Here is a 15,649-nt window from a genome sequence, read left to right on the forward strand (position 1 = left end):
TGCGTGTCTGCGAGCGTGTGTGTGTGTGAGCGTGTGTGTGTGAGCGTGTGCGTGTGTATGAATGTGAGCTTGTGTGTGAGCGTGTGTGTGTGTGCGTGTGCGCACAGAGCAGCATTTGGACTAGAGGTTGAGGCCACTTGTACTGGATGATTAGTGAGTTTGCACATGACGTTAAAGTAGTCATGCGACCGCGTGGGTTTTCTCTGGGCACTCCGGTTTCCTCCCACACTCCAAAGACGCGCCCGTGCGGGTTTGTGGGTCGATCGGCCCCTCTGTAAATCGCCCCCTGGTGTGTAGGGAGTGGATGAGAGAGAGCGGTACAACGTGGGACTAGTGTGTGAACGGGCGATCGCTGGTCGGCACGGACTCAGATGGCCAAAGGGCCTGTTTCCGCGCTGTTGCCCCCTCCCGTATCCCCAGGACCACCCTGGCCTCTCCTCATCCCCACCCGAAACGTCACCTGGCCATGCTCTCCACAGATGCTGCCTGACCCTCTGAGTTTCTCCAGCACTTTTGTCTAAACTAGAAACATAGAAAATGCTTTAGGAGGCGGCCATTCGGCCCTTCGAGCCTGTACGCACCGCCATTCAATGTGATCATGGCTGATCATTCTCAATCAGTACCCCGTTCCTGCCTTCTCCCCATACCCCCTGACTCCGCTATCCTTAAGAGCTCTATCTAGCTCTCTCTTGAATGCATTCAGAGAATTGGCCTCCGCTGCCTTCTGAGGCAGAGAATTCCACAGATTCACAACTCTCTGGGTGAAAATGTTTTTCCTCATCTCAGTCCTAAATGGCCGACCCTTATTCTTAACAAGGTTACAAACTAAGGTTGTGTTGTGACGTGCCTCTCTCTCTCACTCTCACCCTCTCTCTCTCACTCTCATCCTCTCTCTTTCTCTCGCTCTATCCCTCTCATCCCCTCTTCTCTCTCTCTCTCTCTCTCTCTCTCTCTCTCTCTCTCTTTCTCTCTCTCATTCTCACCCTCTATCCCTCTATCTCTCTCTCTCTGTCTTTCTCACCCTCTATCCCTCTCTCCCCCTCTTCTTTCTCTCTCTCCCTCTCTCTCCCTCTCCCTCTCTCTCTCACTCTCTCTCTCTCTCTCTCTCCCACAGCCCCTGTTCATCGATGAGATGTATAACCTGGTGGTGGATGCCATTTTTGGGTTCAGCTTCAAGGGTACAGTGCGACCACCCTTTGACTCCATCCTGAGCACGCTGGAGATTGTGATCATACCGATCGCCAGTGTGGACATCCCCTCAGGTGAGCTCACACACACACACAGCGCTGGAGTCACTATGTCTGGAGGTACACACAATAGACAATAGGTGCAGGAGTAGGCCATTCGGCCCTTCGAGCCTGTACGCACCGCCATTCAATGTGATCATGGCTGATCATTCTCAATCAGTACCCCGTTCCTGCCTTCTCCCCATACCCCCTGACTCCGCTATCCTTAAGAGCTCTATCTAGCTCTCTCTTGAATGCATTCAGAGAATTGGCCTCCACTGCCTTCTGAGGCAGAGAATTCCACAGATTCACAACTCTCTAACTGAAAAAGTTTTTCCTCATCTCAGTTCTAAATGGCCGACCCCTTATTCTTAAACTGTGGCCCCTGGTTCTGGACTCCCCCAACATTGGGAACATGTTTCCTGCCTCTAACGTGTCCAACCCCTTAATAATCTTATATGTTTCAATAAGATTCCCTCTCATCCTAAATACCAGTGTATACAAGCCTAGTCGCTCCAGTCTTTCAACATATGACATTCCCGCCATTCCGGGAATTAACCTAGTAAACCTACGCTGCACGCCCTCAATAGCAAGAATATTCTTCCTCAAATTTGGAGACCAAAACTGCACACAGTACTCCAGGTGCGGTCTCACTAGGGCCCTGTACAACTGCAGAAGGACCTCTTTGCTGCTATACTCAGTGGAGTCACTCAGTGGGTCAGGCAGCATCTCTGGAGGTAGACACACTGAGCTGGAGTCACTTGTGTTCAGTTCTGGGCACCGTGTTACAGGAAAGATGTCAGGCTGGAAAGGGCGCAGAGAAGATTTTCGAAGATGTTGCCAGGACTGGAGGGTGTGCGCTACAGGGAGAGGTTGAGTAGGCTGGGTCTCTATTCCTTGGAGCGCAGGAGGATGAGGGGCGATCTGATAGAGGTGTACAACATCATCAGAGGAATAGATCGGGTAGACGCACAGAGTCTCTTGCCCAGAGTAGGGGAAACGAGGACCAGAGGACAGGTTTATGGTGAAGGGGAAAAGATTTAATAGGAATCTGAGGGGTGACGTTTCCACACAGAGGGTGGTGGGTGTGTGGAACGAGCTGCCGGAGGAGGTAGTTGAGGCTGGGACTATCCCAACATTTAAGAAACAGTTAGAGAGGTTCATGGATAGGACGGGTTTGGAGGGATATGGGCCAAACGCGGGCAGGTGGGACTAGTGTAGATGGGGCATGTTGGTCGGTGTGGGCGGGTGGGACTAGTGTAGATGGGGCATGTTGGTCGGTGTGGGCAAGTTGGGCTGAAAGGCCTGTTTCCAAGCTGTGACACTCTGACTCTAACTCAGCGGGTCAGGCAGCATCTGTGGAGAACATGGATAGGTGATGTTTCAGGTCAAAACCCTTCTTCAGACTGTGATAGATGTTGGGGTGTTATTTTACAGTTGTACAACACATTGGTGAGGCCGTATCCCCCCAGCGAGAAGTTTAGCTTTATTATCATTGTGGGAGGGGATTGAGGGGGTGGGATGTGGGGGGAGGGGATTGAGGGGGAGGCCATGTGGGGGAGGAGATTGTGGGGGAGGGGATTGAGGGGGAGGCCATGTGGGGGGAGGGGATTGAGGGGGAGGCCATGTGGGGGGAGGGGATTGAGGGGAAGGGATGTGGGGGGAGGGGATTGTGGGGGAGGGGATTGAGGGGGAGGCATGTGGTGGAGGGGATTGAGGGGGAGGTATGTGGGGGGAGGCATGTGGGGGAGGGGATTGAGGGGGAGGCATGTGGGGGAGGCATGTGGGGGAGGGGATTGAGGGGGAGGCATGTGGGGGAGGGGATTGAGGGGGAGGCATGTGGGGAAGGGGATTGAGGGGGGGGCATGTGGAGGAGGGGATTGAGGGGGAGGGATGTGGGGGGAGGGGATTGAGGGGGAGGCATGTGGGGGAGGGGATTGAGGGGGAGGCATGTGGGGGGAGGGGATTGAGGGGGAGGCATGTGGGGGGAGGGGATTGTGGGGGAGGGGATTGAGGGGGAGGCTTGTGGGGGGAGGGGATTGAGGGGGAGGCATGTGGAGGAGGGGATTGAGGGGGGGGGCATGTGGGGGGAGGGGATTGAGGGGGAGGCATGTGGGGGGAGGGGATTGAGGGGGAGGCTTGTGGGGGGAGGGGATTGTAGGGGGAGGGGATTGTGGGGGAGGAGATTGAGGGGGAGGGGATTGAGGGGGGGCTTGTGGGGGGAGGGGATTGTGGGGGACGCATGTGGGGGAGGGGATTGTGAGGGGAGGGGATTGAGGGGGAGGCATGTGGGGGGAGGGGATTGTGAGGGGAGGGGATTGAGGGGGAGGCATGTGGGGGGAGGCATGTGGGGGGAGGGGATTGAGGGGGAGGCATGTGGGGGGAGGGGATTGAGGGGGAGGCATGTGGGGGGAGGGGATTGTGGGGGAGGGGATTGAGGGGGAGGCATGTGGGGGAGGGGATTGAGGGAGAGGCATGTGGGGGGAGGGGATTGAGGGGGAGGCATGTGGGGGAGGGGATTGAGGGGGAGGCATGTGGGGGGAGGGGATTGAGGGAGAGGCATGTGGGGAGGCATGTGAGGGGAGGGGATTGAGGGGGAGGCATGTGGGGGAGGGGATTGAGGGGGAGGGGATTGAGGGAGAGGCATGTGGGGGAGGGGATTGAGGGGGAGGGGATTGAGGGAGAGGCATGTGGGGGAGGGGATTGTGGGGGGAGGCTTGTGGGGGGAGGGGATTGTGGGGGAGGGGATTGAGGGGGAGGCATGTGGGGGAGGGGATTGAGGGGGGGGGGCATGCGGGGGGAGGGGATTGAGGGGGAGGCATGTGGGGGAGGGGATTGAGGGGGAGGCTTGTGGGGGGAGGGGATTGTGGGGGAGGGGATTGAGGGGGAGGCATGTGGGGGAGGGGATTGAGGGGGAGGGGATTGAGGGGGAGGCATGTGGGGGGAGGCATGTGGGGGAGGGGATTGAGGGGGAGGATTGTGGGGGGAGGGGATTGTGGGGGAGGGGATTGAGGGGGAGGCATGTGGGGGAGGGGATTGAGGGTGGGGCATGTGGGGGGAGGGGATTGAGGGGGAGGCATGTGGGGGGAGGCATGTGGGGGAGGGGATTGAGGGGGGGGGCTTGTGGGGGGAGGGGATTGAGGGGGGGGCATGTGGGGGGAGGGGATTGAGGGGGAGGCATGTGGGGGGAAGCATGTGGGGGAGGGGATTGAGGGGGAGGATTGTGGGGGGAGGGGATTGTGGGGGAGGGGATTGAGGGGGAGGCATGTGGGGGAGGGGATTGAGGGGGAGGGGATTGAGGGGGAGGCATGTGGGGGAAGGGGATTGTGGGGGAGGCATGTGGGGGGAGGGGATTGAGGGGGAGGCATGTGGGGGGAGAGGATTGTGGGGGGAGGGGATTGTGGGGGAGGGGATTGAGGGGGAGGCATGTGGGGGAAGGGGATTGTGGGGGAGGCATGTGGGGGGAGGGGATTGAGGGGGAGGCATGTGGGGGGAGGGGATTGAGGGGGAGGGGATTGAGGGGGAGGCATGTGGGGGAGGGGATTGAGGGGGAGGCATGTGCGGGGAGGGGATTGAGGGAGAGGCATGTGGGGGAGGGGATTGAGGGGGAGGCATGTGGGGGAGGGGATTGAGGGGGAGGCATGTGGGGGGAGGGGATTGAGGGGGAGGGGATTGAGGGAGAGGCATGTGGGGGAGGCATGTGAGGGGAGGGGATTGAGGGGGAGGCATGTGGGGGAGGGGATTGAGGGGGAGGGGATTGAGGGAGAGGCATGTGAGGGGGGCATGTGAGGGGGAAGGATGCGGGGGAGGGGATTATGGGTGAGGGGATTGTGGGGGAGGCATGTGAGCGGAGGGGATTGAGGGGGAGGGGATTGTGGGGGAGGGGATTGAGGGGGAGGGGATTGAGGGAGAGGCATGTGGGGGAGGGGATTGAGGGGGAGGGGATTGAGGGAGAGGCATGTGGGGGAGGGGATTGTGGGGGGAGGGGATTGTGGGGGAGGGGATTGAGGGGGGGGGGCATGTGGGGGGAGGGGATTGAGGGGGAGGCATGTGGGGGGAGGGGATTGAGGGGGAGGGGATTGAGGGGGGGGGCATGTGGGGGGAGGGGATTGAGGGGGGTGGCATGTGGGGGAGGGGATTGAGGGGGGGGGCATGTGGGGGGAGGGGATTGAGGGGGAGGCATGTGGGGGGAGGCATGTGGGGGAGGGGATTGAGGGGGAGGCTTGTGGGGGGAGGCATGTGGGGGAGGGGATTGAGGGGGAGGCTTGTGGGGGGAGAGGATTGTGGGGGAGGCATGTGGGGGAGGGATTGAGGGGGAGGCATGTGGGGGGAGGGGATTGAGGGGGAGGCATGTGGGGGGAGGGGATTGAGGGGGAGGCTTGTGGGGGGAGAGGATTGTGGGGGAGGCATGTGGGGGGAGAGGATTGTGGGGGGAGGGGATTGTGGGGGAGGCATGTGGGGGAGGGGATTGTGAGGGGAGGGGATTGTGGGGGAGGGGATTGTGGGGGAGGCATGTGGGGGAGGGATTGAGGGGGAGGCATGTGGGGGGAGGGGATTGTGAGGGGAGGGGATTGTGGGGGAGGGGATTGAGGGGGAGGCATGTGGGGGGAGAGGATTGTGGGGGGAGGGGATTGTGGGGGAGGCATGTGGGGGAGGGGATTGTGAGGGGAGGGGATTGTGGGGGAGGGGATTGTGGGGGAGGCATGTGGGGGAGGGATTGAGGGGGAGGCATGTGGGGGGAGGGGATTGTGAGGGGAGGGGATTGTGGGGGAGGGGATTGAGGGGGAGGCATGTGGGGGAAGGGGATTGTGGGGGGAGGGGATTGAGGGGGAGGCATGTGGGGGGAGGGGATTGAGGGGGAGGCATGTGGGGGGAGGGGATTGAGGGGGAGGCATGTGGGGGGAGGCATGTGGGGGAGGGGATTGAGGGGAGGCATGTGCGGGGAGGGGATTGAGGGAGAGGCATGTGGGGGGAGGGGATTGAGGGGGAGGCATGTGGGGGAGGGGATTGAGGGGGAGGCATGTGGGGGAGGGGATTGAGGGGGAGGCATGTGGGGGGAGGGGATTGAGGGGGAGGGGATTGAGGGAGAGGCATGTGAGGGGAGGGGATTGAGCGGGAGGCATGTGGGGGAGGGGATTGAGGGGGAGGGGATTGAGGGAGAGGCATGTGAGGGGGGCATGTGAGGGAGGGGATTGAGGGGGAGGGATGCGGGGAGGGGATTGTGGGGGAGGGATGCGGGGGAGGGGATTGTGGGGGAGGGGATTGAGGGGGAGGCATGTGGGGGAGGGGATCGAGGGGGAGGGATGTGGGGGAGGGGATTGAGGGGGAGGCATGTGGGGGAGGGGATTGAGGGGGAGGCATGTGGGGGAGGGGATTGAGGGGGAGGGGATTGAGGGAGAGGCATGTGGGGGAGGGGATTGAGGGATGTGGGTGAGGGGTGTTTTGGTGGGGAGGGGGTCTACGTCTCTCTGACACCCTCCCCCTCTCTCTCTGTGTCGGCAGGCTGGGACGTGGAGCTGGGGAACCCGAAGGGCCTGCAGCCAGACCTGCTCATCTCCCTCACCGCCCCCAAGAAGGCCGCGGCACACTTCGCCGGCCGCTACCACTTCCTGGGCGGCCGCTTCGTGCCGCCGGCACTCGACCGCAAGTATCGCCTCAACCTGCCTCCCTACCCCGGCACTGAGTGTGTGCGCCAGCTGCTGTGAGGCCTCCAGCTCTGTTGGGGGCGCTCACTCCCACTGTGCTGAGGCCTCCAGGCCTGTAGGGGGCGCTCACTCTCACTGAGCTGGGGCCTCCAGCCCTGTAGGGGATGCTCACTCCCACTGTGCTGAGGCCTCCAGCGCTGTAGGGGCGCTCACTCCCACTGTGGGGGGGGGGGACTCTCCTGGTGATGTGAGACCTCCTGGCCTGCAGGGGGCGCCGTTTGTCCCTACTGTGGTGATGCCTCCCGGCCTGCGGGGGTCACCGGTGCTCGGCCAGGCTCCCTCCCGCTGCAGTGACTCCTCCAGCGATGCACCCCCAACCGCTGTGACTACTCTTGGCCTGCGGGGGGCCGTAAGGCTGGGCAACACCCTCTGGATGCAGTGAGTCCTCCAGCCCTGTGGGGAGCACTACCCTCTCCCCGTGCTCTGGCCTGCAGGGGGTGCTGCTCACCCCTCCCTTGCTATCAGACATCCTGGCCTGTGGAGGCGCTGTTTATTCCCAGTGCAACTAGTCCTCCAGTCCTGCAGGGGGTGGTCACTCCCACTGCTGTGAGTCCTCCAGCGCTGTAGGGGGTGTTCACTCCCACTGCTGTGAGTCCTCCAGCCCTGTAGGGGGTGTTCACGTTCACTCCCGCTGCAGTAAGTCCTCCAGCCCTGTGGCGGTCCCCCCCCCCCACCTGTTTCCCCTTCAGCCCACTGCTCCCGTGCCAGCCCATTGTAAACCCCCCCCCCCACTGCTCTGCAGCCGCCCCTCTACCAGGGTCCCCCGTCTCCCAGGTCAGGACGCCCCACAGAACCATTCCCCCCCCCCCGCACCCAGGACTGGGCCACCATCGCAGACACACACAGAGTGCTGGAGTAACTCAGCGGGTCAGGCAGCATCTGTGGAGAACATGGACGGGTGACGTTTCAGGTCGGGCCCCTTCTTCAGACTGGGAGTCAGCATCTAGACATGAAAGTGGTGCAGCGGTGGAGCTGCTGCCTGACAGCGCCGGAGACCCGCGTTCCATCCCGTCCACGGGTGCTGTCTGTACGGAGTTTGTACGTGCTCCCCGTGACCGCGTGGGTATCTCCGGGTGCTCCAGCTTACCGCCACACTCCAGACATAACAGATTTGTAGGTTAATTGGCTTTGGTAAAATTGTAAATTGTCTCTCGTGTGTGTAGGATAGTGTCAGTGTGTGGGGATCGCTGGTCAGTACCGACTCAGTGCGCTGAAGGGCCTGTATCTCTAAAGTAAACTAAGACCAGTCTGAAGAAGAGTCCTGACCCCAAACGTCACCTATCCTTTATCTCCAGAGATGCTGCCTGACCCACTGAGTCACTCCAGGACTTTGTGTCTTTTTGGTGAAGCAGCACCTGCGGTTCCATTTCTACATGTTGATAAGTGTTGGCATCTACGCCGAGAGTAAACGTTGTCCCGACTGCGCAGGGATGTTACAGTGCTGGGGGCCTGAATGAGAAACGCTTCCCTTTCACGCACGAATCTGAACTTTCAGCTGCACAATAAAACCAATGAGTAGATGTTTTGTTGACTTGTTTAATTCCATACTCCCAGCCTTGCCTCTCAGCTCAGGGTGGTGCAGCAGTGTCTTACATCGCCAGAGTTCCCGGTTCCATCCCGACCACGGGTGCTGTCTGTACACGGAGTTTGTACGTTCTCCCTGTGGGTTTTCCCCCGGTTTCCTCCCACACTCTAAAGAGGTTAATTGGCTTTGGTAAAGATTGTAAATTGTCCTTGGTGTGTGTACAATAGTGTTGTTGTGCGGGTGATCACGGCTGGTCAGCGTGGACCCGGTGGGCCGAAGGGCCTGTTTCCGCGCTGTATCTCTGAAGTGTCTGACTGATAGAGGGGCACGGCCTGGAGACAGGCCCTTCGGCCCACCGAGTCCGTGCCGACCATTTACAGACAGCACCCGTAGTCAGGATGGAACCTGGGTCCCTGGCGCTGTGAGGCAGCGACACTCCGGTTCCCTCCCACGACCCATCGATGCATGGGGTGGATGGGGGGGCGTCGAGGGCACTGAGCTGCCCGCTCCCGAGGGCGTGACTATGCCCCCTTCCCCAATCTCCATCGCTGACCGCATCAAAGGGCAGGCCGACCTCTAATCCTCCCTCACGGGTGGGCTGGGGAGATGGGGGTGGTGCTGGGGAGATGGGGTGGTGCTGGGGAGATGGGATGGGCTGGGGAGATGGGGTGGTGCTGGGGAGATGGGGTGGGCTGGGGAGATGGGGTGGTGCTGGGGAGATGGGGTGGGGCTGGGGAGATGGGGTGGGGCTGGGGAGATGGGGTGGTGCTGGGGAGATGGGATGGGCTGGGGAGATGGGGTGGTGCTGGGGAGATGGGGTGGGCTGGGGAGATGGGGTGGGCTGGGGAGATGGGGTGGTGCTGGGGAGATGGGGTGGGGCTGGGGAGATGGGGTGGTGCTGGGGAGATGGGATGGGCTGGGGAGATGGGGTGGTGCTGGGGAGATGGGGTGGGCTGGGGAGATGGGGTGGTGCTGGGGAGATGGGGTGGGGCTGGGGAGATGGGATGGGCTGGGGAGATGGGATGGGCTGGGGAGATGGGGTGGGGCTGGGGAGATGGGGTGGTGCTGGGGAGATGGGGTGGGCTGGGGAGATGGGGTGGGCTGGGGAGATGGGGTGGTGCTGGGGAGATGGGATGGGCTGGGGAGATGGGGTGGGGCTGGGGAGATGGGGTGGGGCTGGGGAGATGGGATGGGGAGATGGGGTGGGGCTGGGGAGATGGGATGGGGAGATGGGGTGGGGCTGGGGAGATGGGGTGGGGCTGGGGAGATGGGGTGGGGCTGGGGAGATGGGGTGGGGCTGGGGAGATGGGATGGGGAGATGGGGTGGGGCTGGGGAGATGGGGTGGTGCTGGGGAGATGGGGTGGGGCTGGGGAGATGGGGTGGTGCTGGGGAGATGGGGAGATGGGGTGGGGCTGGGGAGATGGGGTGGTGCTGGGGAGATGGGGTGGGGCTGGGGAGATGGGGTGGGGCTGGGGAGATGGGGTGGGGCTGGGGAGATGGGGTGGTGCTGGGGAGATGGGGTGGGCTGGGGAGATGGGGTGGGCTGGGGAGATGGGATGGGCTGGGGAGATGGGGTGGGGCTGGGGAGATGGGGTGGGGCTGGGGAGATGGGATGGGGAGATGGGGTGGGGCTGGGGAGATGGGATGGGGAGATGGGGTGGGGCTGGGGAGATGGGGTGGGGCTGGGGAGATGGGGTGGTGCTGGGGAGATGGGGTGGGGCTGGGGAGATGGGATGGGGAGATGGGGTGGGGCTGGGGAGATGGGGTGGGGAGACGGGGTGGGGCTGGGGAGATGGGATGCCCCCCATCTCACTCTGCGCCCACTCTCCGTTCAGCCTTCCTCCTGCGGCTCTTCTTCCTCCTCCCGCCAGCACCAACCTCTCCCTCTGTGGTGATCATTCCCAGCGGCTCTCTCTCCCCCTCCCTGCGGCGCTCCCTCGTCCTCTTGCCCACGGCCATCCCTCGCTCTCCCCCCTCTCCCCCCTCCACCTCCTCCTCCATCGCACGGCGCTCCCTCCTCCCGCCCGTGGTCACCTCTCCCTCATCCTCTCCGCGGCCCTTCCTTCTACTGCGCTTCCTCCTCCCGCCCGCGGTCTCTCCCTGTTGATCTTCCCCCTCCTCTCCCTCCTCCACCTCTCCCTCCTCCACCTCTTTTCTCATTCTACGTTTTCTCCTCTCGACCGCGGTCATCTCTCCCTGTTGATCTTCCCCCTCCACCTCCTCTCCCTCTCCCTCCCCCTCCACCTCCTCTTCTCTCCCCCGGCGTTTCCTCCTCTTGCGACGCTCCCTCCTCCCACACGCGGTCACCTCTCCCTGGGGCCTCCCCTCCTCCTCTTCTCCCTCCTCCGCCCCGCCACCCCCACCAGGGCTGCTCTGCCACCTCTTCTTCTTCTTCCTCCTCCTCCTCTCCGTCCCGGTTTGCGTCTGGATGTCGTCTCCGCCGCCGGCAGCCGGCTGCTGCCCGCACTTTGCCAGGAACGCCCGCTCCTGCGCCTCCAACCGCAACAGCTTGGCGTTCATAGTCACGCCGTGCCGGGCACCCCTGGGGGAGGGCAGAGAGACGAGGGTGAGGGTGGGGGTGGATCAGGGTGGGGGGTCACCCTGTGCCGGGTACCCCTGGGGGAGGGCAGAGAGACGAGGGTGAGGGTGGGGGTGGATCAGGGTGGGGGGTCACCCTGTGCCGGGCACCCCTGGGGGACGGGAGAGAGATGAGGGTGGGGGTGGCAGCACGGTGGCGCAACGGGTAGTGTCACAGTCGGATGCTGTCTGTGTGGAGTTTGCATGTTCTCCCTGTGACAGCATAGGGTTCCTCCTGTTTATAGCGTCATACAGCATGGAAACAGGCCCTTCGGCCCAACATGCCCACGCCGGCCAACATGCCCCATCTACACTAGTCCCACCTGCCCACACCGACCAACATGCCCCATCTACACTAGTCCCACCTGCCCACACCGACCAACATGCCCCATCTACACTAGTCCCACCTGCCCACACCGACCAACATGCCCCATCTACACTAGTCCCACACCGACCAACATGCCCCATCTACACTAGTCCCAGCTCCCTGCGTTTGGCCAGTTCCCCTCTAGACCTGACCTCTCCATGTACCTGTCCAAATGTGTTTTAAATATTGGGGTAGTACCAGCCTCAACCACCCCCTCCGGCAGCTCGTTCCGTACACCCACCACCCTCTGTGTGAAAAATACTTAGTGGCATCTTTCCTACAGCAAGGTGAGCAAATTAACACAACCCCCCCCCCCCAAGTGTGGCCTCACCAACGTCTTGCACAACTGTAACATGACCTCCCAACTTCTACACTCAATACTCTGACTGATGAAAGTCAACGTGCCAAAAGCTTTCTAGACCACTCGTGACACCACATTCAGGAACTGTGTACCTGCGCTCCTAGATCCCTCTGCTCCACAACACTCCCTGTCTACCTGTGACGCCACTTTCAGGGAACTATGTACCTGCGCTCCTAGATCCCTCTGCTCTACAACACTCCCTGTTTACCTGTGACACCACATTCAGGAACAGTGTACCTGCGCTCCTAGATCCCTCTGCTCTACAACACTCCCTGTCTACCTGTGACGCCACTTTCAGGGAACAATGTACCTGCGCTCCTAGATCCATCTGCTCCACAACACTCCCTGTCTACCTGTGACGCCACTTTCAGGGAACTGTGTACCTGCGCTCCTAGATCCCTCTGCTCTACAACACTCCCTTTCCATCCGTGACGCCACTTTCAGGGAACTGTGTACCTGCGCTCCTAGATCCCTCTGCTCTACAACACTCTCCAGAGCCTTGTGTAGGTTCTGTCCTAGTTTGACGACACATCTCGTATTTCTCTGTATTAAATTCCAACAACCATTTCTCAGCCCCCCTGCCCAACCGATCAAGATCCTGCTGTAATTATTGATAACCATCTTCGCCATCTATGATGCCACACATTGTTTTGTCATCTGCAATCTTACTAATCACGCCTCATTGAGATCGTTGATGTCGATGGGCCCAGCACTGTTTCACTGAGGCTCACAACTAGTCCACTCCACTCCGAAAAACAACCTTGCGAATTGTGAAGATGGGTCTTAACCTGAAACGTCACCTATCCATTTTCTGCAGAAAGGTTGCCTGACCCACTGAGTTACTCCAGCACTTTGTGTTTATCTTTGGTATAACCCAGCAACTGCAGTTCCTTTTTAATACACTTCCCTCATCACCCTCTGCTTCCATCCATGAAGCCAATTCTCCATCCAGTCAGCCAGCTCTCCTTGGATCCTGTGTGATCTAACCTTCCAGAGCAGCCTTCCATGTGGAACCTTGATAAATGCCTTGCTGAAATCCATGTATACAACGTCTACAGCTCTATCCGCATCAACCTTTTAGGTCATTTCCGAGCTCCCCGGTACAAAACCATGCTGACAGTCCCTGTCTACCCAAATGCTCATACACCGATCAGCCAAAACATTATGACCACTGACAGGCAACGTGAATAACATTGATTATCTTGTTACAATGGCACCTGTCAAGGGGTGGGATATATTAGGCAGCAAGTGAACAGTCAGTTCTTGAAGTTGACGTGTTGGATGCAGGAGAAATGGGCAGGAGTAAAGACCTGAGCGACTTTGACAAGGGCCAAATTGTCATGGCCAGACGACTGGGTCAGAGCATCTCTGAAACGGCAAGGCTTGTGGGGTGCTCCCGGTCAGCAGTGGTGAGTACCGACCGACCGACCGACAGTGGTCCGAGGAGGGACAAACCACAAACCGGCGACAGGCAGGGTGTTGGGCGCCCAAGGCTCATCGATGCGCGAGGGCAACGAAGGCTATCCCGTCTGGTCCAAACCGACAGAAGGTCGACTGTGGCACAAATCACAGAAAATGTTAATGGTGGTGACGGGAGGAATGTGTCACAATACAGGTAGATCGGCCGCTAGTGTGCGGGGAGTGGATGGGAAAGTGGGGTAAGGTGGACCTAGTAGTGTGTGAGCGCCGATCGATGGTCTCGGGGGGGGGGGGGGGGGGGGGGGGGGCTGAAGGGCCTGTTTCCATGCTGTGTCTCTAAGGAAAAGTAAAGAGACTGAAGAGCGGGGCGGATACTCACCTGTGGCCGGTACGACCTCCACACACACGGACCAGCTCCTCATCAGTCAGCCTACTCACAACAAAACACACAGAGGATCAGTCAGTGCAAAACTATAAACTATAACCCCCCCTGCACTCTGAGCTCCTCAGATCCAGTATCTGACCTCAACCCTGTCATATTTTCACCCGCCCCTCCAACCTCCCCCTCTCCTATGCTGAACAGTCTGTCTTTCAAGAGACAGTTAGATAGAAACATAGAAAATAGGTGCAGGAGTAGGCCATTCAGCCCTTCGAGCCTGTACGCACCTCCATTCAATATGATCATGGCTGATCATCCAACTCAGTATCCCGTACCTGCCTTCTCTCCATACCCCCTGATCCCTTTAGCCACAAAGGCCACATCTAACTCCCTCTTAAATATAGCCAATGAACTGGCCTCAACTACCTTCTGTGGCAGAGAATTCCACAGATTCACCACTCTCTGTGTGAAAAAAAACTTTCTCATCTCGGTCCTAAAAGACTTCCCCCTTATCCTTAAACTGTGACCCCTTGTTCTGGACTTCCCCAACATCGGGAACAATCTTCCTGCATCCAGCCTGCCCAACCCCTTAAGAATTTTGTAAGTTTCTATAAGATCTCCCCTCAATCTTCTAAATTCCAGCGAGAACTCAAAGATAGGGGGTACGGGGAGAATGCAGGAACTGATTGTGGATGATCAGCCATGATTAGAGTGAATGGCGATGCTGGCTCGAAGGGCCGAATGGCCTCCTCCCACACCTGTTGTCTATTGTGCATAATCACACGGTTCCTTGAAGGTGGCGTCACAGGTAGACACGGTGGTCCAAATCGCTCAGGGCTCTTTGGCCTTCGTCAGTGAGAGTATTGAGTATAGGAGTTGGGAGGTCACGTTGCAGTTGTACAAGGCGTTGGTGAGGCCGCATTGAGAGTATTGTGTTCAGTTCTGGACATGGGCCAAACGTGGGTAGGTGGGACTAGAGTAGATGGTAGAAAGGACCACCTGGTCTGAACTGCCCCCGATGGTTCCAAACCCGTGTACAGATGTGGCCACACACAACGACCATACAACTAGTCTTCAACCCCAGCACAGTATTTTACTGTAGAAGCGGGAGGTCATGTTAGTTATAATATATTCCTTTATCCGCCCCGCACCGGGGAAATTTACAGAGTTACAGCAGCAAAGTGCACAGCAAGTGATCATTCATTATAAATAAATAAAAGATACATAAATTGTCATCAGTTTCCTGTGTGTTGTTAGCTGTCACTGTTGACTGGTCTGCTGGGAGCAGTGCTGGTTGTGCAGTCTCACAGCAGCGGGAAGGAAGGACCTCCTATATCTCTCCTTCACGCACTTGGGGTGAAGGAGTCTGTCACTGAAGGAGCTACTCAGTGCAGTGACAGTGTTCTGCATGGGGTGGGAGACGTTGTCCAGCAGCGATGTTAGCTTTACCATCATCATATAACATATAACATATAACAACTACAGCATGGAAACAGGCCTGTCCGGCCCTACCAGTCCACGCCGACCATTCTCCCTGACCTAGTCTCATCTACCTGCACTCAGACCATAACCCTCCAATCCCCTCCTATCCATATACCTATCCAATTTACTCTTAAATAATAAAATCGAGCCAGCCTCCACCACTTCCACCGGAAGCCCATTCCATACAGCCACAACCCTCTGAGTAAAGAAGTTCCCCCTCATGTTACCCCTAAACCTTTGTCCCTCAATTCTGAAGCTATGTCCCCTTGTTGGAATCTTCCCCACTCTCAAAGGGAAAAGCCTACCCACGTCAACTCTGTCCGTCCCTCTCAAAATTTTAAAAACCTCTATCAAGTCCCCCCTCAACCTTCTACGCTCCAAAGAATAAAGACCCAACCTGTTCAACCTCTCTCTGTAGCTTAAGTGCTGAAACCCAGGCAACATTCTAGTAAATCTCCTCTGTACCCTCTCCATTTTGTCGACATCCTTCCTATAATTTGGCGACCAGAACTGCACACCATACTCCAGATTCGGCCTCACCAATGCCCTGTACAATTTCAACATTACATCCCAACTTCTATACTCGATGCTCTGATTTATAAAGGCA

At 59.0% G+C, this 15,649-nt stretch overlaps 2 protein-coding genes across 3 annotated transcripts in view; one reads left to right on the forward strand and one right to left on the reverse strand.

The window, feature by feature from the left end:
- LOC144612364 (NAD(P)H-hydrate epimerase-like) overlaps positions 1 to 8,464 on the forward strand; it is a 22,383-nt gene extending 13,919 nt beyond the window's left edge. For both annotated transcript variants that reach the window (XM_078431940.1, XM_078431941.1), the window contains 2 exons: positions 1,115 to 1,262; positions 6,729 to 8,464. In XM_078431940.1, the coding sequence (XP_078288066.1) occupies positions 1,115 to 1,262; positions 6,729 to 6,931 (351 nt within the window). In that variant the 3' untranslated portion in view covers positions 6,932 to 8,464. The remainder of the gene's footprint in view (positions 1 to 1,114; positions 1,263 to 6,728) is intronic.
- Positions 8,365 to 15,649, reverse strand: part of gpatch4 (G patch domain containing 4) — a 24,342-nt gene continuing 17,057 nt past the window's right edge. Inside the window, exons 6-8 of the mRNA XM_078431904.1 lie at positions 13,561 to 13,611; positions 10,821 to 10,999; positions 8,365 to 8,426 (exon numbers count right to left, since the gene is read on the reverse strand). Of these exons, the coding sequence (XP_078288030.1) occupies positions 8,365 to 8,426; positions 10,821 to 10,999; positions 13,561 to 13,611 (292 nt within the window). The remainder of the gene's footprint in view (positions 8,427 to 10,820; positions 11,000 to 13,560; positions 13,612 to 15,649) is intronic.

The sequence above is a fragment of the Rhinoraja longicauda genome, chromosome 44, assembly GCF_053455715.1.
Source record: "Rhinoraja longicauda isolate Sanriku21f chromosome 44, sRhiLon1.1, whole genome shotgun sequence".
NCBI lineage: Eukaryota > Metazoa > Chordata > Chondrichthyes > Rajiformes > Arhynchobatidae > Rhinoraja > Rhinoraja longicauda.